The 23093-nt window shown below is 30.9% G+C and overlaps 1 protein-coding gene across 3 annotated transcripts in view; it reads right to left on the bottom strand.

Moving 5' to 3' along the window:
• Positions 1 to 8551: 8551 nt before the first annotated feature.
• Positions 8552 to 23093, bottom strand: part of LOC108692298 (neural Wiskott-Aldrich syndrome protein-like) — a 34069-nt gene continuing 19527 nt past the window's right edge. For all 3 annotated transcript variants that reach the window (XM_018200486.1, XM_018200484.1, XM_018200485.1), the window contains 3 exons: positions 17324 to 17707; positions 8798 to 9051; positions 8552 to 8582 (listed from right to left, as the gene is read on the bottom strand). In XM_018200486.1, coding sequence (XP_018055975.1) covers positions 8803 to 9051; positions 17324 to 17707 — 633 coding nt within the window. In that variant the 3' untranslated portion in view covers positions 8552 to 8582; positions 8798 to 8802. The remainder of the gene's footprint in view (positions 8583 to 8797; positions 9052 to 17323; positions 17708 to 23093) is intronic.

Consider the following 23093-nt stretch of genomic DNA (forward strand, 5'->3'; position numbering starts at 1 on the left):
CATTCCAACTGAAAATGATAGGTGAGTAGCGAGTGAATTGCAGTGGAATTACATATTCTTTTAATGAAATAAAAACGTGAATGTCTCGTGTAATCATTATAATTTAATCTATTTGTTTGTTGACACATTACAGCTATAATGCCGCTATGTAACAGATTATTGCATAAACTCTGCCAAAAAGGGTTTTAAAATGTATCGTTTTCATGAAACTGTCAAAAAGATCAAAAATTTGTGCTGAAAATAATAGTACAAGTAGTAGTACAACAAGACTCCTAATATTTCAATGTTATGTGAGGTTTGTAAGAATTTACTTTTGTGATTTTTTAATATAAGTAAATTATTAATGTATATTTTATATGAGACTTCCATTTCCGATGGAATAGATGAAATTGTATACTTTATAAGAGCAAGTGAAATTGGGCAGTGAGAGTGTGTGAAGGAAAGTGTGTGTGTGTGTGTGTGTGTGTGTGTGTGTGTGTGTGTGTGTGTGTGTGTGTGTGTGTGTGTGTGTGTGTGTGTAGAAGAAGTAGGTGACGTAAAGAAGGTGAGGGAGTGGGCGTGGAATGGGAGAGATTGTAGCAAATAAGGGAGAAGTAGGAGATGAGCGTTTAGAGATTAGAGAACGGGTAGAGAAAGAGAGAGAGGGGGGTGCAAAGGAAAAGAAAGGCGAGAAAAGAGTTATAGAATAAGGAGAATATAGAGGGATTGCAAGCGGGAAAAATCGGCATAGAATAGAGAAGATAATCGAGAGAGAAACTGGAAAGGAAAGAAAGGCGGGTAGCATGGGGAAGAGTGTAGAGGAGAGCATAAAGAGGAAACGAGAAATAATGAGAGGGATAGAAAGACAAAAGGAGGAAATATTTAAAAGAAGTAATAAATTAGTGAGATTGCCAGTGAAGAAGGGAATGAGAGAAGAAATGAGGGAACTTGTGGGAGAATTAGGAGAGAAATTAATGGCAGAAGTGAGGGAAGAGATGAGGGTAATAAGTGAGGAAATAAGAAAGGCGGCAGGAGATCAGAAGAAGATGTTGAAGAAGGAGGAGGAACGACTCAAGGAAGAATAAAGGAGAAGAGAAATGGAGTAAGAAAAAGGAAGAATTTAAAAGGAGGAAAAAATAGAAGAGCAATTAGAGAAAATGAAGATAGAGATGGAGGAAGAAAGAAAGAAAGAAAAAAAGAATGGAAGATAAGATAAAAGAGAGAGGAAAAAGGAGAAGAAAGGGAAGGTTTAATAGGAAAAGATTAGGAGAAGCTTTCTCGGCAATCTCAGTCGCTTGGCGGCCCTAGGCATCAATAACGAGAGGGCATTTTAAATAACATATAAGTTTTAATAAATTGTAATAATAACACAGTATATACAGTAGCGCAACTCTTCTGATTTTATTTGGCCAATGGAATGCGGGTACATGAAATAGGTAAATTGTCCCATTTCTTTTCTTCCTTTTGTATCGCTCTCTCTCGCTCTCTCTCGCTCTCTCTCTCTCTCTCTCTCTCTCTCTCTCTCTCTTCCTCCCTCTATTTAAATAAGCGTTGCAATATTTCATTTAAACATTTGTCTTTAAGCATACACGGTTCAGAGTAGAAATTTAGAGTGAAATATTATGTGTATTGTCCATTTGGTGAAATATTGTGTGTGAGAAATCTCAAGAGATTGGTCTAATTTTTGTGAAAAAGTGATAAAGTAAAAAAGTGAACAAAAGTTACATAGAAAATCGAGCAAGAAAGATTTCTTTTTATTTATTGTATTTTAAACTTATTTTTGAACATATATGTATATAAATTTCTTTTATATCAGCTTTTTCATAATATTTTCATAGATATATAATTACAGAATATTTCTTTGTACAAATATACATTTTTAAGTTAATTTAATATTTTTCCTAATTTTTCTATATTTTTTCTTTATTTTTCAATATATTTACAATTTATTTTTATTAATTTTCATAAAGTTTAAATTATTTCATTGCAATATTTTTATTAAAATTCCTCGCAAAACTCATTAGATTTATTCGCGTCGCATGCTCTAATATGTTCCTACAATAGCACTTACTTCAACGAATTCGTTGCGATGCGAATAAATCTAATGAGTTTTGCGAGGAATTTTGATAGAGTGAAAAAAGAATGAAAAGAAAAAGAAATTTAGGTGGTAACCGTAGCAACGCTATGTAACTTATTTATTTCACGCACTCCATTTTGGCCTACATCAAAGATGCTGACAGAGAGTTGCGCTACTGTATACTGTGGTAATAGTGTACCCCTCCCATTAATCCAGAATAGAATAAATCATGTTAAAACGCAACAGTTTACGAGATATTTAATTGTTTACGATTTTTCATACGTGTTATATTATAGTATACCCCTCCTTCATAAACTCGAGTAGCAAGAATAGTTCAATATAAATACAATTTTATCGGAAAAAAATTATAAACCAGCATTTTTTTTCATCAAAGGCCATCAGAAATGTTTGAGACTCGAGACTTGTGAAATATGTGAAAAAAAAATCAAAGTTGTAAAAAGCATGCTTATAAAACGAAAAATATTGATTGCATGAAAAAAAATCGATATAAAAAATGTAAATATTCGAAATAACTACAAAATGAGACATGGAACATTAAAATCGATCTATTAATTCAGTAGAAAAAAAATAAAAAACATCAAAAAAGGTCTTTTCTTCACTCGCTCTCTGTTCATTGAGAACATTTAAATGCAAAGCTTCGAAAAATGGAATTCTCGTAAAATGGAGCCCTCATAAAGACGAATAAATCTAGCCTTGAACAAGCCTGAAATATTCATTAGTTTTTGCAAAAAGCCATTTGTTCACTAAAAATTTGTCTGCGAAAAACTTAATTTCTTCATTTTTGAGCAGTCGCATAGCAATTTAGGAATCATTTTTCTTCTTCAAGAATTGCATTATCACTTACACTTAATAACAAAACGATTTTTCGCAGTTAAACTTTATTATAAAATGACTTTAAAAAGTAAGTGTCTTTTTCCGTAAAAAATGGAAATAATTCCGTTAAGATGCATCATATTAATTAGCCGTGTGAAGTATTCGACATCTGACATTTATTTACGAATTTAAAAAAAAACATTACCCTCCGATTATTAGGAACCGAGATAACAATTTTTTTTCAAAAAATCACTGTAGTTCTAATTTTTAAGATTAAGAGTTCCGTCTGGCAGCAATTCTGGTACGAAGGAAAAATTGATTGATTTGCTGTTAAAAAAATTTCGAATTGTAGTGATGAAGTTTTTATTAAAAAAAATTTTTTGTATCTTGAATTTTTATTTTTTTGATTTGTTACTAAAAAATCACGTTTGAATATGGAATGCATGTCTGATTAACAAATTTAAATCACATTAGCTATGTTTCTTTATTTAACATTTGGTTAAGCTATTTGTTTATATTTCGTCGAGCTATCTCAGATTAAAAAAAAATTAGGTTGCCACGTCAATTTATTGCGGAGAAAATGTAAATTTAGCAAATTTTAAGGGACGAAATCAAATACGCGCCGAGCGGCCTGATCTTCCCCTCGACTGCGCGCCGGCTTCTCTCACTCCGTCCGGCGCTGTCTCGCTCGCGTTCTTCAACTTTCCAATAATTTTAAACAAATTTTTTCGGCAGCAAAAAAATTCGAGAATTTTTCAACAAATTCTTCCTTGATAAATTGGTGGATAAAGACGGAACTCTTAATCTTAAAAATTAGAGCCACAGTGATTTTTTGAAAAAAAATTGTTATCTCGGCTCCTAATAATCGGAGGATAATCTATTTTTTTTAATTCGTAGAAAAATATCAGATATCGAATGCTTCACACGGCTATTTGATATGATGCATATTAACGGAATTATTTCTATTTTTTTATACAGAAAAAGATACCCACTTTTTAAAGTCATTTTATAATAGTTTAATTGCAAAAAATCGTTTTGTTATTAAGTATAGTACAATTCTTGAAAAAGAAAAATCACCCATAAATTGCTATGCGACTATTCAAAGATGAAGAAAGTTTTAAGTTTTCTGCAGACAGGTTTTTAGAACAAGTGGCTTTTTGCAAAAACTAATGAACTTTGAAAAACTAATGATTTCAGGCTTGTTTTATATGTAAAAGCGTATATTTTACTCGTTTCAACAGCTGTGTTGTTTTTGCTCGAATATAGGCTCATTTTACTGATTGTCAAGGGAAGAAAGGACAATTTTCATCGATTTTTACAAGTATTTTAAAATGATCTCGTCATTTCGTTTCATCCAAATTGTCTTTATTTAAAAATGGCATGCAATATAAATTAAAGTTTATTCCTCGCTTCTGACGTCACGATTCCAACATGGTCGCCGCGAATAATCAAGAACCTTAACAGCTTTATTTTCAAGGAAAAAAGTAATGTCATAAAATAAAATAGCATAAAATAAAATAGAAACTGAATTCTATATTTTTTGTTGATTTTTGATTCTTCAAAATATCTTCTTTTAGACTTCAGAATAGCAGCACATACGTTAGGCATTCTTTCTATTAACTTTTTTAAAGCAGATTTTGATTGATTGATCGCATTTCCGCACGTTTTTATATATTTCCTCTCATAATAGTTCAATGGGTTCAGGTGACTGAGAGATCCAATTCATGAATTTTAATTCTTTTTGCTTTTCTTTGTTTGTAATGTATTTCTTACATAATTTTGATGTGTGCTTAGAATCGTTAATCTACGAAAACAAAACCACGATTCACTATTCTCTTTCCACATGGAAAAGCATGACGTAAAATATGACAATATTGCATTATATATATCCAGAATTCCCTCAATTTTTAGGATATCTTCGACTTTATCTTCAGTAAAACAGCCCTAAACCATGACAAATCTGGCACCATGCTTTACTATTAGTATTAAACACGAATTCATTATGCATACACCAACCTGGCGACAAACGTACTGCCTGCATTTTCGTTCAAAAATATCAAACTTCGACTCGTCCGAGAACAATACAATATTTTATATAATTTACTGAAAATCTTTATGTTCTTTAGCCCATTGCAATCTTTTTACTTTATTTTATTTTCATAGTTTTTTGGCAGCTATGCATCTTTTTAACCCGTAATCGCGAAGGCAGCATTTGACAGCCGTCAAAAACACTGGCCTCTGTTTAGTAGAATTCAGTTCTTCACGAATTCCGGCGCAGTTCGAATCCTAACGCTCACTTTGTACGCAGATGAACTTGTCTTCATTCTGTGATGTGACCCTACGTCAGATGGATGGCGACTTCTGTTTGACTCGGTTTGTTGCTTTCTCTTCAATGCATTCATAACTGCAGTTTGGGAAATCTTGATCTTAAATGCTATTTTCCGCGTAGAATAGCCTTCTCTATGTAACGCTACAATGACAACATGTGTGTTTATACCTAAAGCTTGTTTCCGACTCAAACTTTTACACTAAAAAAATAGAAAAAATAATTGCAGCTTTCTTTACAGTGTCATAACATATATTTTTCAGAAACATAAAATTCACTAGCATCTGGTTATAGTACAGCACAGTTATGATTTATAAATGAGACTCACCTCAGAACAGAAAAAAAAACAAATAAGCAAAGCTATTAACACATTTGCAGAACTCACAATAATAACACTAGAACACAATTTCGAAGTAAGTCTTATGGTGAATATTTATCATGAAACAAATGCATGGTGCTATAATATGATCTGTGTTGATGTTTTATGCTTATGTGCGGATATTGTTATTTTTTCTTCAAAAGTTTGTATATTTATGGGAAATGAACTTAAACTTTTGACCGGTATTGTAATTGGTGAGGATCCTAACCGAAGATCGAAATGTTTAATTAACTGTTATATACAACAAATTTCGCAACAACATCCATTGGTTCTCAAAAGCTTTTTATTTTTATTTGACACAATAATAAAGATACATAAGAATAAATTTACATTAATAAATATATAATATATAGTTTATAAAAAATGACAATGTATAACAAACTATGTAATAAAATCATAAAATTAAATGTGATTATTTCATATCAAATATCAATATATATATAGGATCTTTCAAAAGGACGCTCGATTTTTAAATGTAAATAAAAGAAGTTATGTGTGAGATATCCACTCAATTTTTTTTTTATTTGAAAGAATATTTTATGGCATTAAGTATGGAATATAACGTCGCTCAAATGTCCGCCGCGACTTCGCTTGGTGACACGTATTCGGGCGGTCCAATTTTCAATGACTTTCTCGCATAAATCTGGCTGAATTTGCTGGATAACGTTTGTTATGTTGACTTTGAGAGCATCAATTGTTTGCAGTTTATTCGTATAGATCTGTGATTTAAGATAGCCCCAAAGAAAGAAGTCTAAATGCGTTAAATCGCACGATCTCGGTGGTCAGTTCACGTCGCCGCGCGAGATAACTATGCTCTCAAATCGCTCGTGCAGAATGTCCATCGTGGCATGCGGTGTGTGGCACGTAGCGCCATTCTGTTGGAATCACATGGTATCCATATCATCCATCTTAGGCTACAAGAAGTTGCTTAGCTCGATCTGTAGCACTCGTCGTTGACGATTATGGCAACGCCTGCTTCGTTTTGAAAGAAGTTCGGACCGATGATTCCGCCAGATCAAAATCCGCACCAAACAGTGACTTTCTCAGGATGCATTTGGAGCTGGTATCTCGCATGGATTGGTATCGTCCTAAATTCGACAATTTTGCTTGTTCACGTATCCATCCAAAAATGGGCCTCATCGCTAAAGATGATTTGTTTGACGAAATTTGGATTAACTTCCAACTGCTCCAGAATCCAATCAGCGAACACACGGCGTTGTCTATGGTCGTTTACCTTAAGTTCCTGGGTCAGTTGAATTTTATAGGGGTGCAGACCCAAGTCCCGACGCAAAATTTGCCAAGTTGAAATCGCAGAAAGCAAGTTCTTATGAACGACGAGAAATTGACCGCCTCGGGTTTTCCCGTACACTCTCACGCACAGCAGCGATGTTTTCAACAGACCTTGCGTTTCGGCGACGTACTGGTGTTGGCTGATTATTTATCGAACTGGTTGATTCGAATTTGGCCACCAAACATCGAATAGTTGACTTGGCAGGATGGTTGTGGCGAGGAAAAAATCACGTAATGCGCGGAACGTTTCTCAAACGGAGCACTGATTTTAATAATAAAAATTTTATGATTTGCACACGTTGCTCAACACTATGACCTTCCATGGTGATTTGCCATACACTACTAAACAATTCACAACAAATTTGACAGATATCACTTTAACAACATGGCTACTATGATCTAACAAATTTCGAGCGTCCCTATTGAAAGATCCTATATAAATATTTTGTATCAAATCAAATATAATTTTGATAAATCTCGTTACTTTGTATTTAATTATAGTATTCAATCTATATACACATATAGTGTATTTGATTTAAATGTTAAAATGTAAATATGTCTAACCAGTAGAGATGTAAAACAAATTTTTTCTAAAAAAAATTATTTTATTTTATAAAATTTATACAATGATCATATTTAAATTTAAAATCATTCATTTTTTAAAATTATTTCAAAATTAGTAATTTTTAAAATATTTATTTTAATATTATTATATTTTTAAGGCTCCTGAGTAATCGCCGCGGCCATATTAAAATCATGACGTTATAGACAAGAAATAACATGGAAAATTGTGTTACGTGCCATTTATAAATAAAGATTATTTGAATAAAACAAAATGATGAGATCACTTTAAAACAATTGTAAAAATAGATGAAGCTGTCCTTATTCATCCTGGCAAAATATAATCATAAAAACAGATAAAAGGCATGTTATGTGCTTTTATTCGATGTGCATGCATTGTCTATTTTCACTTATACGTGCCTTCCATCACTTTTTACAATTATTTTAAAACGATCTTATCATTTCGTTTTACTCAAATTGTTTTTATTTACAAATGATAATATAAATTAACATATTGTTTTTTGCTTCTGTGATATCACATTTCAGGCTATAGTAATTATAATTCAGGAGCTTTAATAACACGTAAAAAGGTCAAATTTTAATTATTCATTTTTATGATACATTATTATTTATTCTTCTAATAAGATTACATATTATCACACTATTTATTATATTCAAATTATATTCAAATTATTTATTTTAAACTAGACAAATATATCATTTTATTTGAAATAAGTATAATTGATTTTGTAAAATGTCTTTGAAGAATAATTCTATTTATAATTTTAAGTAATTGTATCAAAATAAAGTTTGTATAAAGACATTTTTTTAAACTCCACTAATTAAAAAATGTTTATATATTAACACTTATACCAAACACAGTAACTTTAATTTATAAACTACTAAACTACAACACTTTCTTGCCCTTACCTGCCCTATTCTTTGTGTGTGTAATGCCTTTAATTTAAATTTTATAAATAATTCGTTTTAAATATTTTTGTCCAATTTTTATACTTTTCTTCAGATATTAAAATTGAATCATTCACATTTCATATTTATAGATAATTTTTATTAACGTCTTAATAATGCATTTATCACAGTAATATGTTATTATAGCCTTTCAATTAACTTTTTATCTGGAAAAATTGGTATATATTAATTATTTTATTAATATATAATTTTATATTAATATAATCCTATATTAATATAACCTTTATTAATATAATCATGAAAAATTAATATAATCAGTAAAGATAATATAGTAAATTGTGTGTGTGTGTGTGTGTGTGTGTGTGTGTGTGTGTGTGTGTGTATATGAGAAATATATACATACATAAATTAATTAACTAACCTGATTTAATCATCCCATTCATCATCATCGGTAGTATCACTAGTGGATTCTTCACTTTCACTATGAATTGCACGAGATCGTTCAGCTAGAGCTCTAGATAATGCATCGGCCAAGCCACCACGAAGTGCAGGTATTGAATTCGATTTTGCTTCGTTTCGAACAGGTTTCAATTCAATGCCTTCACGTATTTGTCGTAGTAACTCACCTCTTGAATCCTCAACTAATGCTGGTTTTATTTCTGTCTTATCGACTTTCTGTAAAATAAAACATCTATTACAAACAAATGTACATAACACAATAAATTACGCTAATGTTTCCGATGTAGTTAAGATTAAAATAGAGATTATTTCGTTGTTTTTTAATTTACAAAAAAAATTTGAATAATGTACAATTATTGAAATATATTTAGATTTTGTTGGCCATCTTTCTTTTTTCTCTTTCTCTTTTTCTCTATTTGCTCCTCTCTCTCTCTCTCTCTCTCTCTCTCTCTCTCTCTCTCTCTCTCTGTCTCTCTCTTCTTTCATTATTCATTTTTCTCATTTTTCCTTGTTTTTTAAAATTATATATTTAAGGGGATTCTAAACCCGTCTGTATTATCGACTAAATCGTAATTTTATATAACAATTACTTTTTCCTCTTTTATAGATTCGAAAATCCTTTCTTGGAATGAAGTATATACATTAATGTGTCTATGAAGCGAAGTTTATGATGAGAACGACAAAAAATTTCGAAATTGAAATCTTAAGAAAAATTTTGTGTTAAACTCCACCTTACAGACAGGTAGGTATTAATGCGTGTACTATAATCGGAGAAGGATTTTCGAATGTAAAAAAGAAAAAAAGTTGTTATACAAAATTACGAAAAAAGTAATTATACAAAATTAATCGGTAATACAGACGGCTTTAGGATCCTCTTAATTCTTAGAAAGCAAAAAGAACATAGCGGAATAAGCATATGAAATCGACTTCCGCACCAATCGAGCAAATTAATGTCATTAGTTGGCACCTTTAAAATATAAAACTTTCTCAAAAATTAGCCTTGAAATTACATTTTTTTGGGAATTGTAGGGGGAGAAAGTGAAATAAAAAAAAGTGATTTTTTTCAAAAAACGACTGGACCGAATTTATTGGAAAAAATATATGTAAGTAAATATCATTTAGATAAAGTTTAAGAAAATTTTTTGCAAATTTAATGATTAAAAAAAAGTTAAAAAAATTTTCGAATTTTTTTAACTTTTTTTTCGAGATTCATCGAATAATCCGGATGAGTGCCGATGAGCGTCATTTGGCTCGAAGCTTGATTGCCGCTAAAAGCTGGCAATTCCATCAAAATATTAGGTGTACAATTTTGCTTCCGCCGTTTTTTTTCCAAAATTCGAGGTTTTATTGTAAAAAACTGGTTATACATTTATGATTCAAAGTATTGTTCATCGCTGGTCACTTTCTTCCATCTTTCGGGTAGCGTACGAATCCCGCGTCGAAAAAACTGGTCATCTTTTGAGGCTATCCACGAATCCATCCAATTTTTTACTTCTTCATAAGACCGAAAGTGCTGGTCAGCCAGGCCGTGTGCCATTGATCGAAACAAGTGATAGTCAGAGAGAGCAACGTCTGGAGAATACGGCAGGGGGGGTAGGACTTCCCATTTCAACGTTTCCAAGTATGTCTTGACCACTTTCGCAACATGGGATCGAGCATTGTCATGCTGCACAATCACTTTATCGTGTCTCTCGTTGTATTGCGACCGTTTGTCTTTCAATGCTCGGCTCAAACACATCAATTGCGTTCGATACCGATCGCCTGTGATTGTTTCAGTCGGTTTTAACAGTTCATAATACATTACGCCGAGCTGGTCCCATCAAATACAGAGCATGACCTTGGACGTCAAAATCACCGTTCTTGAAGCGTTGAAACCAACACGACACGTTCTTTCATTAATAGCGGCTTCACCATAAGTATTTGAGAGCATTCGATGAGCCTCAGCCGCAGATTTCTTCATATTGAAGCAAAAAATTAAAACCTCCCGCAAAGGACGAGAATTTGGCTCGTAAACTGACATTTTCAATCGAGAATAACTTTATGATGCAGATACAAATCGACTAATGTTTCTATGGGGTTATGTTAACAGATGCCCAAGTTTATTGTATGACGTCTATGATCTATTTATTTCGACCACTTACCGCTAAAGCCATCTATAGGAAAACGGCGGAAGCAAAGTTGTACACCTAATAAATAGCTATATTGATTCTGTTAATATTTTATTTTCTAAATTCATTTATAGATTATTTTGTTTCATTAAAAAATGTCTACAGCATTAAATGTGCAATTAATATACTAGCTGTGACATTAATTTAAAAAAAATTAAAAATAGAAAAATATTAATACTCAATAAAAAAAAAATGAAAATCAAGCGAATTTTTTTAGCTATTTAAAAAGAACGATATCCGTCAATGACATTTTATATTATAGATGTCAGTTTTCTATTTACCAAAAAAAAAAGACTCTAAATTAGAAATTGATAGAAATCTTCCTTGCTCTGAATTCTTCTAATCCGACATCAAAGTTAAAACCAAATGAAATCTGAAGTTGAATATATTATATTAAAATTCTTTCAGAGGACATACGCATATTTCTACGCAAAACTGCTACGCAAAACTACATTTATTCTTCCACAAAAAATCTTATGATAATTCCGGAAGAAACTCGAATGCAATCGTATATTAAAAAATTAATCTATATATATATCAATCGATTATTAATCGATATTGTAGAAGTCATGTAATAAAAAATCGATTTTTTTAAGCTGTTAATCTTTTAATCCGAGAGTAGGCGCGTCCTAGTCATTTTGTCCGAAATATATTTTCGCACATATATGTGTTATAACTAAAATATATATATAAAATTATAATTACTGTAAGTAATAATTAATAAGAAAACGAGACTACAAACGTAAGTGAGTTTACATACAATATTATTGCGTACCGGAACGGACGTGTTCCATCTCAGCCTGGGTATTGCATCATTCCTAATTTTTTTCAAACTGTCGAGCTTTTTCGTGATTGTTTCCTTTTTTTAATTTGTTATCTGCATTTTCGAACTAGTTTATGGCCAGATCGCGGCCGGGCTGGCTGCGAGAGCCAATAGAAGAAGAAAAAAAAAGACTAATGTAAATGCGCGCTATGGTCTGTAGTCTTAGAATTTTAGACTGACCGTTACAAATTAAATTTTATGTAGATATAAGCCTGTTTACGTCACCTATTTTCGCATATTATATGAAAAAACATTAAATATTTACGTAAAAGTAAAAATATAGTGCCAATGAAAGATATAGATAGAAAACGGAAGAGTACGGCAAAATGATCGTAGTGCGACCACTCCTGGGTTAAGGATATACCATATATATAAATATAAAATATAAAGATATATAATATAAAAAATATATATATAATTGTATATAGAAAAATTACAAAATATACACAAATAGCGAGGCAACAGCAGAACTGCTGTTATTAAGCTTCCCAGAAAACGAAACGAATTACAAATTACAGAGAAATTAGTACAATTTCAGAAAGATAAGTTTCTTGCTTAACAATTCGAGAGATAAGTTTCTTGCTAAATAACTCGAAAGTTTTAAGAAAATAGAGGACAAGAATGATTTGAGTATAATTGCAAAAAAACATGATTAAAATAATAAACGCAGATTTATTACATAGCAAACAAAAACAATTAAAAAGATCAGAATTAATATAAAAAATACTGACAATTAAAGTAAATATATAAAGCATTGATACAAATTTTGTAGCAGCAATGCGAAACAAAAGAACTGAAAGAAAAGAGTGGATGGAAAAGAGTAGCGTGTTGTAAAATTTTGTGGCACTATAGGAAAAGTCTTGAATTTGGAAATTCGATGTTTAGAAAAGGATAAGGAATTATTGTGTGTCAGAAATATCATCAAAATGGAAATCGGAGTACAGGAGGTATCAAGGAATGCCAAAATGAAGGAGACGAAAAACAAAACAACACAAGAAGAACATAACACTGACGCAAAAAACAAAAGCAGATATGATCATACTTACGTACATTAAAAAAATAATGAAGACATGAAGTCTGAATATACTGAACTCGAGTAAGCAATTTTTGAGACAAAGCTGATATATAGATCAAGTCGAACAAGGAAATTACAACCAGTTAAAATACTAAGAATTTCTGTTGATAGGATGTTGATGAAATGGATATAAAAGGCGGAAACGTAAGAAGGTTGCGCGACATTTCACCTAGATGTGCTCACTAAAAGTCCAGCAGGAATCAAAATGGAAGAAAGAATTTTAACAAAAGAAAGAGAAGGATTTGTGAATGGTTAAGGAGAATATTAAAAGAAGAGAGATGGAATCATAAGAAAGATAATCTTACAAGAGCAAAGAGGATTTAGAAGGGTTAAGATGGAGTGCAAGGAAAAGGTCTATTGCGCAATAGAGCAAAGATCCTGGTTTATGTCAGCAGAAACAGAGGAAGCTTCGAATACAAAAAGAGTACAATAATACGGCATCATCAGTACATGAAAAGTTTGGAGTTAAGTGGACGCAAAGTCAACGGTAAATATCATAAAAAATAAAGGACCAAGGATAGAAGAACCTTGGGAGACGCCGGAGATATTGTGAGGAGAGGAGGGAGAAGGATTATAAAGAAGGATTAAGAGTGATTAATAAGGGAACATAAAAATGAAAGTGGAAGATGATAGGCTAGAGGAAAGAAGCTTTAGAATTCGTGATCAACTGTAAAAAAGGCAATAAGCCTCGAAAAATCAAGAGCAATAAGCGAGGTTAATAATCCTGAGTCGAATCCATGTAGTATCAGATAAATAAAGCTCAGTAGTAGTAACTATGAGAACTGTGAAAGCCAGACTGACAATCAGGAATTGAATTGCACTTTCGGAAGAAGTCATTCAATTGATCGAAACAAATACACTCAAGCAATTTAGAGAGGAAAGAAGGGATAGAAATTGGTTGAAAGGAGGAAAGTGAAAAGGGATTACTATTTATTACTTTTTTTAATATATTCTAATACAACAAGTCTCATTGAGTCAAAGTTATCTAAATCGATAGAAACTCTTTCTATCAAATATGATTCGACATTACTTGACAAAGTCGAATTCAATCTCAGAAAAACAGCTTCATGTCTTTACGAGATTACCTTGGAACAATCTTATTCAAATAAAAAAATATGATGATTTCAATGAAGAACAATTTGAAATTACGTAAAACTTACGTAAAACTTACGTAAAATTACTCCAATAAAATGATAGCTTCCATCTTGCAACTGGAAAACAGTCAGTTTCAGATTATTCTACGATAAATCTTTTGAAATGACATTTTATCATTTCATTTTGGCTTACATGCTGTTAATAACGATAATTATCAACAAAATCATACGGAAATAACAAAAAATTGTTCAATGTTCGTAACAATATTTTTGATTTACGATGGTACGTACACCTGACATTAAAAAAAGTACTAATAATGAGTATCAAAAGAAATCTTTCTTAAGACAGAAAAAAGTTCTTCATTTTTTCAGGAAAAGTGGATTCATTTCAGTAAATTTTATCTTTTATAAAGTTCTATAAGAAAAAGTTTAGAGGTGTTAAATTCTGGAACCTTGGTGGAAAGAAAATCTTACTTCCTCTTTCCTATCCAACAATCAAGAAACATGTTGTTCAGTGTTTTTTGAACTTGGCGATAAATATGGACGAGGCATCATACTGGAACCACATCCGGTATTATGATAGCAAGTGGAAGTAAAAAGACTTGCAGTCATTGATCAGAAAATTATTGTTGTTCTGTTAGTGTACGATAAAAATATGGGAATCCACAATGTGTCCACTTATTATACCACATCAAACATTTAACGATCATTGATTGATGCCAATATCTCATTAGACCAATCATGGCACGGTACCAATTTCTCATTAGATCAACAATGGAAATTACGTTGATTCCTCACTGTTTTTTGATAGTAATTTCATCAAAAGAGTACACAAGAGAAAAAAAAGAATCAACATGACATTGTCTGTTGCCATTCACAAAATCTGCCGCAATCTGGCAACATCAGATGCTTAATGCAAAAAATCTGGTAGGGGTGACAGTAGATATATCGTTTTAGTGTCCTGAATCGTACTAGATCGCAGTATATCGTAATAATTTTCTATCTGCCGGATACTAATATAAGGGTTCACAGCCACTGTTCCGAGTGTTACAATAATCTTGTGAAGGCTGCTTACTGATGTCGATGCAAATTCTCGTCAATAAAGTTCACAATTTCAAATTACATTAGTTGATTTATATCAATACTGATCTAAAAATCTTTCACGATACAATCGTACAGCTTCCATGTAATTATGTCGGCATTCTTTCAAAACAAGAATCGACAATTTCGTTAGGCATATAATAATAAGCCTAAAAATCGTAATGAAGAACGCATAATGCTATTATGAACTGCCAAATGAACCTGCAGCAGATGTCCTCTGTTTGTAAACACAAGCAAAAAACGATAGGTAAGGAAAATTTCTGAACGTTCAGCGAAAGAAAAACGGTCATAGACAATCTTGAATGATCTTGAAAAGATAATATATCATTAGTTAGTGAATACGATGGGCTATAGCCCTAGCTAAACGAAAACATATAATTCCATTTTTAAAAATAAAGGTCATCTTGGAGGCATGGCCTTCTAGAAGATTTATGACTATCAAAAGATATCCCTTTCAAAACAAAGTAAATTCCACTTAAAATATTTTCTGGAATAACAAATATTATAGGAGATTATTGCGTTCGAAGCTTCAAATGAAACAACAATGAAAACCTATATAAACAAATGGAACTCTGTATATGGATAGATCAGTTTAATCAATACATACGAATATCTCGAAAAGAAAAAAATTTTTCAAAAAATTTTTCAGACAAAAATTGTATGATTTCATGGGGAAAAAAAGATGATGCCCTAAGTTCATCTTGATAAGAAGGTCCATATTATACAACATTTTTTTAATGGAACTCTCTATTTTTATTGTGAATTTTTGTAACTTATTTCAAGAGTTTTTCAAAACACTATAATAAAGTATTTTTTCATTAGATACATTTCGAGTTATGAGGTTCGAAAGTTATAGTAGTGCCTATATTTGCATTATCTAAGGTGTCCTGACGATTAAAACTTTCTAAATATTACTCAAAGTTATAATCTTGACTTATCATCTCTCTCTCTCTTTCTCTCTCTCTCTCTCCCCCCTCCCTCCTCCCCCCTCTCTCTGTCTGTATCTGTATGTGTGCTCCCATCTGTTCTAAATTCTGATTCTAAGTTCTGATTTTATTTGATAGTTAACCAGCTTCCAGGCTCATTTACACATATTACTTTCTCGTGCTTAGCAGCCACCTAGGTGGCTTTAAAGTGATTGCATAAAATTTAAATACGTGAATAAATAGGAAGTACAAAAAATACAGTTTATTATTCGGAAATACAATGTAACATACTGGATAATGCAAATGAATAATGTAAATGGATAATGCAAATGCCGGCAGTAACTTTCGAACCTCATAATTCGGAATGTACTTAACGAAAAAATATTTTATTATAACGTGTTGGAAAATTCTTGAAATAAGCTACAAGAATTCATAATAAAAAATAGACGATTCCATTAAAAAAATGTTATGTAATATAGACCTGACTTTCAGGATTTCTCAAGATAAACACCAAGGTCACCATCTTTTTTCCCCTTGAAACATTTTATCTTAAATGAATAAAATTTGTCTGAAACATTTTTCGAAAAAATATCTCCTTTTTAAAATATTCGCGTGTATTAATTAAAATGGCCTACCCTGTATATTCACACGATATTCCGAAATTCACTAATCAAAATACTGTAGCAAAAAAGTTCTCGAAAAATTTAATTAAAAAAAATTATTATACATTTTATTTGAATTAACAATTTTTAAGATAATAAGGAATTTAAATATGACCAATTGCAGACAACGTTTAAACGGCTGATCACGAATTCATTAAACTATCGTGCATGCGATAATATTAGCGAGCGATGGTGAACGCGTACTTTGATACGCTAATTAATAGAGAGAGAGAGAGAGAGAGAGAGAGAGAGAGAGAGAGAGAGAGAGAAAGGGGGGGGAGGAGAGATGGAAGGAGAAAGAGAGAAGCAGAAAATTATAGAGAAAGGGATGAAGAAGAGAAAAAGGAAGAGAAGGAGGGAGAGGAAGAGAAAGAAAGAGAAAAATAGATACATATATACAGAAATTATGCAAGAGATTAGAAAAATACGAAAATTCAAGAAATTAGAACAATTGCATTTTTCTATACAATTATGTATATTCATATAATACATATAATCACATAATTTCATATAATCACATAATTTTGTACGAGAGAGAAGATCTACAGAAAAGGACAGAAAAATAAAATGAAATCATAAAACGAACATTAATTCTCAGAAATTCGCTAGAAATAATAGATTACTCATACTTGTACATACCTTTAAAATTGTACCACTTCTAATAGATTCCATGAGCATTGGTCTAAGATCAGTTATCGACTCCTCATTATTATTATTAATAACATTTGTGTTTATTGTTGTGTTATTAGAACTATTTGAGTTGGATAAAGGTGGCAGAGGTGGTGGTGTAGGAACATTCGTATTGATTTTTGAAGGAGCTGGAGGTGGAGGTGGAGGAGGAGGAAGAATTGGTGCTGATGTTATAGTTGGTGGAGGTGGTCTCGATGGTAAGGTTCTATGTATTGGTGGAATATTCGAAATATTTAAAGGTGTGCTCAAAGTTAAGTTAGATGGCGTACTCGGTAATGCAGAAGATACGCTAAACCGATTTGGAGGTAAAGGCGGAGCAATACGAATCTGATGCTGAAACATAATATGTTGTTTTCATTTTATTATGTTTAAAATTATATACTATTTTAATATTTATTTTAACATTTTATATATATATGATATTATATGATATCAATAATTTAATTATGTTTAATAATGTAAAATGTGAAAATGTAAATATATCAATAAATTATATATATAATTAAATTATAAATTATATATTAAGTATAGTATATTATGTATAGAGTAACAGTAATAGTAATAAAAAAAAATATGTACATTTAATTCATGTATATAAAAATTATATATAAAAGAATATATAAAAAAATAGGATTTTATAGATTTTTATGAGCTATTCTTTGTCAAGTCGGCCACTCACAATTTTCAAAATTCAAAGTTTCAAAATTGTACTTAACGTAAAAAAACCAGCTTGCACACAAATATAGCTTTAAGCATAAACTATCGAAAACCGTGTAAACAATTGCAATATTCAAAATGGCGGATCCAGTATGGCGGACATTAAGCAGAAGAAATATAGAAATAAGATAAAAAACGGTATCAGTATTTATTGAATTAAATTTAAAGTCTGTTTTTAAATGTGTCGTGAACTTTGATTATCAAATCTATCAAATTTTAGACGTTTAAAGTGATGAATCATCTATTATGATGGACATAAAGAAATGAAATAGAAATAGAAATCAAAAAGCTCTTTACCTTTCACAGGATTAAGATTATGTAAGGGTGATTAAGAACACAAGTGTCCCTGAAGAGATGTATTCCGGAACGAATTCTAAGACTTTTCCTTTACAAAAATTTTGTCCTTAGTTTTTAAACGCGCATTCACACGTTTATAAAAACATATATAAAGCATACTTTTCTTTTTAAAAATTTTTTTGTATCTTAATTTTTTTTCGTTTTCAATGTGTTTACTTTTATGCATATTTTTAAATGAATATGTATTTCAATAAAGTTAGAAAGTTAAAGTTTGAAAGTTTTTTTTAATAATACAGTATATTTAATACAAAAAATATAATTGTCTTAAGAGCCAGGCACAAAGTATTAAAACCTGTTCTACAATGTGCTTTTTGTTTTCTGTTTCTTGCTATTTTTTTATTTTCATTTTGTCTTTTTGCTTCTATTCATTTTTGTTTTATATCGCCTGAGATAAAAGTTAACGAATTTCGAAAAACAAGAATTACATAGCAAGAAATACAATTGTCGATAAAATAGTTGCAAAGGAGAAAAAAGCAAAAGGTAAAAAAAGAAAATAGGAAACAAAGAGCTCATTGTAGAATAAGCTTAAGAGAATGCTGGAGCCGCCTGTATTATCGATAAAACTAGCATTTTTGATATTTTTGTTTTTATTGAATTTCTTCGTAGTAATTCAAAATCCTTTTTCCATAATGTACAAAATGTATTTGTCATTGGTGTATTTTGTGTTCAAAGCTGGAGAAAATAAAAAATTGCAGATTTTTATATACATTTTTATCTTACAATCAGTATGGCAATGCTGAAGGTAAAAGATAAATGAAGTTGTAATTTTTCATTTTTTTCAACTTTAAATACACCAGCGACAAGTATATTAGCATGTACATTTTAATCGTAGAAGAAGAATATTTATTCTGTGAAACCACTATTGAAGAAATCCGACAGGAACAAAAATGTCAAAAACGCTAGTTTTATCGGTAATATAGGTGACTCCAGTATTTCCTTAATGTATATAATTTCAATTTATATCGAATAATTAAGTAACAAACATTTTGATTCATGCTTAGAGTCCTTTTCAATATAAGGTACAGTCCGATGAATTGATGATCAAATTTTCGTACAATCCAAATCGCAATGTTATTATGTATCGTTAATGTACAGTATTACGGTCGCATGCGCAATGTTTCAACAAGTATCATCAATCTTCCAGGTTTAACGAACAATATTATGTCAGAAAATTAAAATAAGGCAAAAAAATATAAATTAGACTTAATAATTGTTGGACACAGTAAGTAAGTCGAATAATTCCGTATCTGTTTGCATTTAAGCTAATTTTTTTGTTTGCGTAAGATAATAATAAAAATTTTGGCGATAATATTTTGTAATAAATATTGTCAAATGACTTCTAACTTGCAAACAATTACCATCTTTAATCATGTCCAACAACGATTATCATGTAAGTCTAATTCATATTTTTTCGCCTTATTTTAATCTTCTGACATAATATTGTTCATTTAGTAAACCTGGAAGATTAATGATACTTATTGGAACATTGCGCAGGCGGCCGTAACACTGTATGTTAACAATATATAATAACATTGCGATTTGGATTGTATGAAAATTTGATCATCAATTCATCAAACTCATTGTACCTTACATTGAAAAAGATCCTAAACATAGATGGAAACGTTTGTTAGCTAATTAATCGAATAAATTAAAATTATACACATTAATACCTTATGGCTGGCTCTTAAGGCAATTACATTGTATTTGATTTATCTTATGAGCCTCAATTTCCATTAAATAGTATATTTCGATAGTTTATTTAGACCAAGTATATGTTGATATTTGAGAAGTGGAGTATCGATCTTGAATATAAGATCTGACTATGAATATCACCCTCTCCAGGGAAACATGCTAATAGTGTGTGAGAATAAGTTAACAAGCATGACACCCTACCCTAGACAATAGTACTGAAAATAAAACGACTTAAGAAATGAAAGAAGAATGTTCTTCATTTCAAGCGCAAAGTTATTTTATTACGATCAGATATTTAACAAAAAAAGATAGAATATGTATTCGCAATAAAAACTTTATGAAAAGTAGAAAATCGAGTACTAATACCGTTTCAGCATTTTTTGTTCGAAGCATTTAATAAAAGATTGAAGTAAATCTTTAAATTATTTTATATTTTGCACTTTTTTGTCCTTTAAATTCATAAAATTTGGTAACATATTTGTAATCAGAATCCATGACACATATAAAAACTTCAAAGTGATTTAATAAATACTGGCACCGTTTCATTTTATTTCCATATTATATTTTTCAGTTTCATGTCTGCCACTGGATCTGCCATCTTGAATTTTGCAATTGTTCATGATTTCAATAGCTTATGTCTGAAGCACATTTCTGCAAGATTTTTCTATGTAAAGTACAATTTTGGAATAATGAGTGGTCGACTTGACAAAGGGTTCATTTCTATTGAAAACACACCGGTCGTACATCGTGTTATCACGAATTAATCAAAATCCCATCTGTGTATATAAACATAACCCCCCTCCCCCGCGTGACGCGCTCGGTGGAAACATACTCAAAGAATATCTCATATGTATATATATAAATTAACATTTAATTCAAAAACAAAAAATTAATTTATATATAATGAATTAAATAATATTTTAATTATAATAAATTTTAATTAAATTGTAGTAAAATTATCAATGATATTGATGATATTTATAATCTTTATATGTATTAATATTCTTTTCAAAATATTATTTGAAATGTTTTCCTAAAAAAGAAATAATTTATATAAATATAATTTATATAAAATTATTGCAATTAATATTTATTTACATAATAAATTTAATAATTTATAATAAATTTCTCTATTATATTCAACATTATCATTCCCTAAAAAAACTATCGATCATGTAATTTTCCACTAGGGCGGAATCGTGAAAAGTGAAAATTTTCACGTGAACCAATCATATAATTTTCAAACTACGGAACGTGAAATTTTTCACATGAACTTGTGAGTCATAAACTTTGTGAGCGGAAAGATGGAAATATAGAGAAATATGGCCTAATTTTCACCGAGAGCATTTCCCCTGTCATTCGACTGACAGGAGAATACTCGACTATAATAGTTGGTTGATTCTTACATTCTGATCCGGTTTAAATTCTCGGTGGAAATTAGGTCTATGATGTAATCCAGTAATCCAGTAATACTTATATCGTCTTATATATGTGTATTGTTTAATAAGTGTGAGCGGCATTTGATAATGAAAAATAAAAACAATATTAAAATTTTAAAAATCTAGCGCAGAATATTAGAATTAATACTTACTATTTTAATTTACTATATGAACACGATTTAATCTTATTCAAAATCTTAAATCAAACGTTTTTAGATTATGAATACTTATTTATATATTGGGAGTGTGCATTAATTTTAAGGAATTTTTTAGTAAAAATACGGCTTTATTGTGAAAAAATGATTACAAATTAATCATTCAAAATATTATCCATCGCTAATTTTTCCCATCTTTTTGGTAATAGGTGGAAGGTTCACGAAAGAACGACATATCTTTTGAGACTATTTACGAATCGATCCATTTTTTTGGTATTTTCGTAAGAATGAAAACGTTGCTCAGACAGGTCATGAGTCATCGATCGAAATAGGTGGTAATTGGAAGGAACAATATCTGGAGAATACAGCGAATGTGATAGGACATTCCAATTAAATGCTTCTAACCTTTCTTTGACCAGTTTCGCAATATGTGGCCGAGCGTTATCGTGCTAGAAAATTACTTTGTAGTGTCTTTTCGCGTAATCTGATCGTTTTTGCATCAATGCTCGGCTCAATTATATCAATTGTTGTTGGCAGCATTCCCCAGTGATGGTTTCATTAGGTTGGAGCAGTTCATAATACACTACCCAGCTGATCCCACCAAATGCAGAACTTGGCGCCATGAATATTCGGCTTTGCCGTCAATGTTGATGATTTGCCTGGTCTGCACCGTGATTTTTTGCGCTTTGAATTTTCGTAACGTATTCATTTTTCATCATCCGACACGATGGTCGATGCATCTGGTACGATGCAAAAAAAACTTTTTCTTTTGTCTTTGAAGCAATTCACAGATCATTTTGCGCCTTTCGACACACAATTTCCTTGCTTTTGAATCATTCCAATGGCCTTCAAACGTCTGGAATCGTTGATCGATCATCAACATTTAACGATTTTGCAAGTCTTCTTGCGTTTAACTCGGGTCTTGATCGAGTAAAACTTCCACTTCCTCATCTTCAAACTTTTTCGATTGGTTTGGACGTTCTTTGTTTTTCGTTTTGTGTCAAAATCATCTTTTTTATAGTGTCGAAACTAGTACTCACATGTTGAAATCGCTGGAGTATAATCACCATAAGCTTCCGATAGCATTCGTTGACTTTTCTTCAAATGGAAGCAAAAAAGCTTCCAGCAAATTGAATTTTATTGGCACAAAATTCGACATATTCAATACTCAAAAAAACAATGTTGTTTACACTTCGGCAAAATGACACATACTGAAAAGTACTACACATACTAAAGCCACGTGTTTTGAACATGAAAGTAGTAACAATATGACCCAATGCGATAATACTAGTTATGTCATCTCTTGAAAATCCTTTAAAATTAATGCACACTACCAATATTATGCATAAAGGTAAATGT

The sequence above is a fragment of the Atta colombica genome, unplaced genomic scaffold (assembly GCF_001594045.1).
Source record: "Atta colombica isolate Treedump-2 unplaced genomic scaffold, Acol1.0 scaffold69, whole genome shotgun sequence".
Lineage (NCBI taxonomy): Eukaryota > Metazoa > Arthropoda > Insecta > Hymenoptera > Formicidae > Atta > Atta colombica.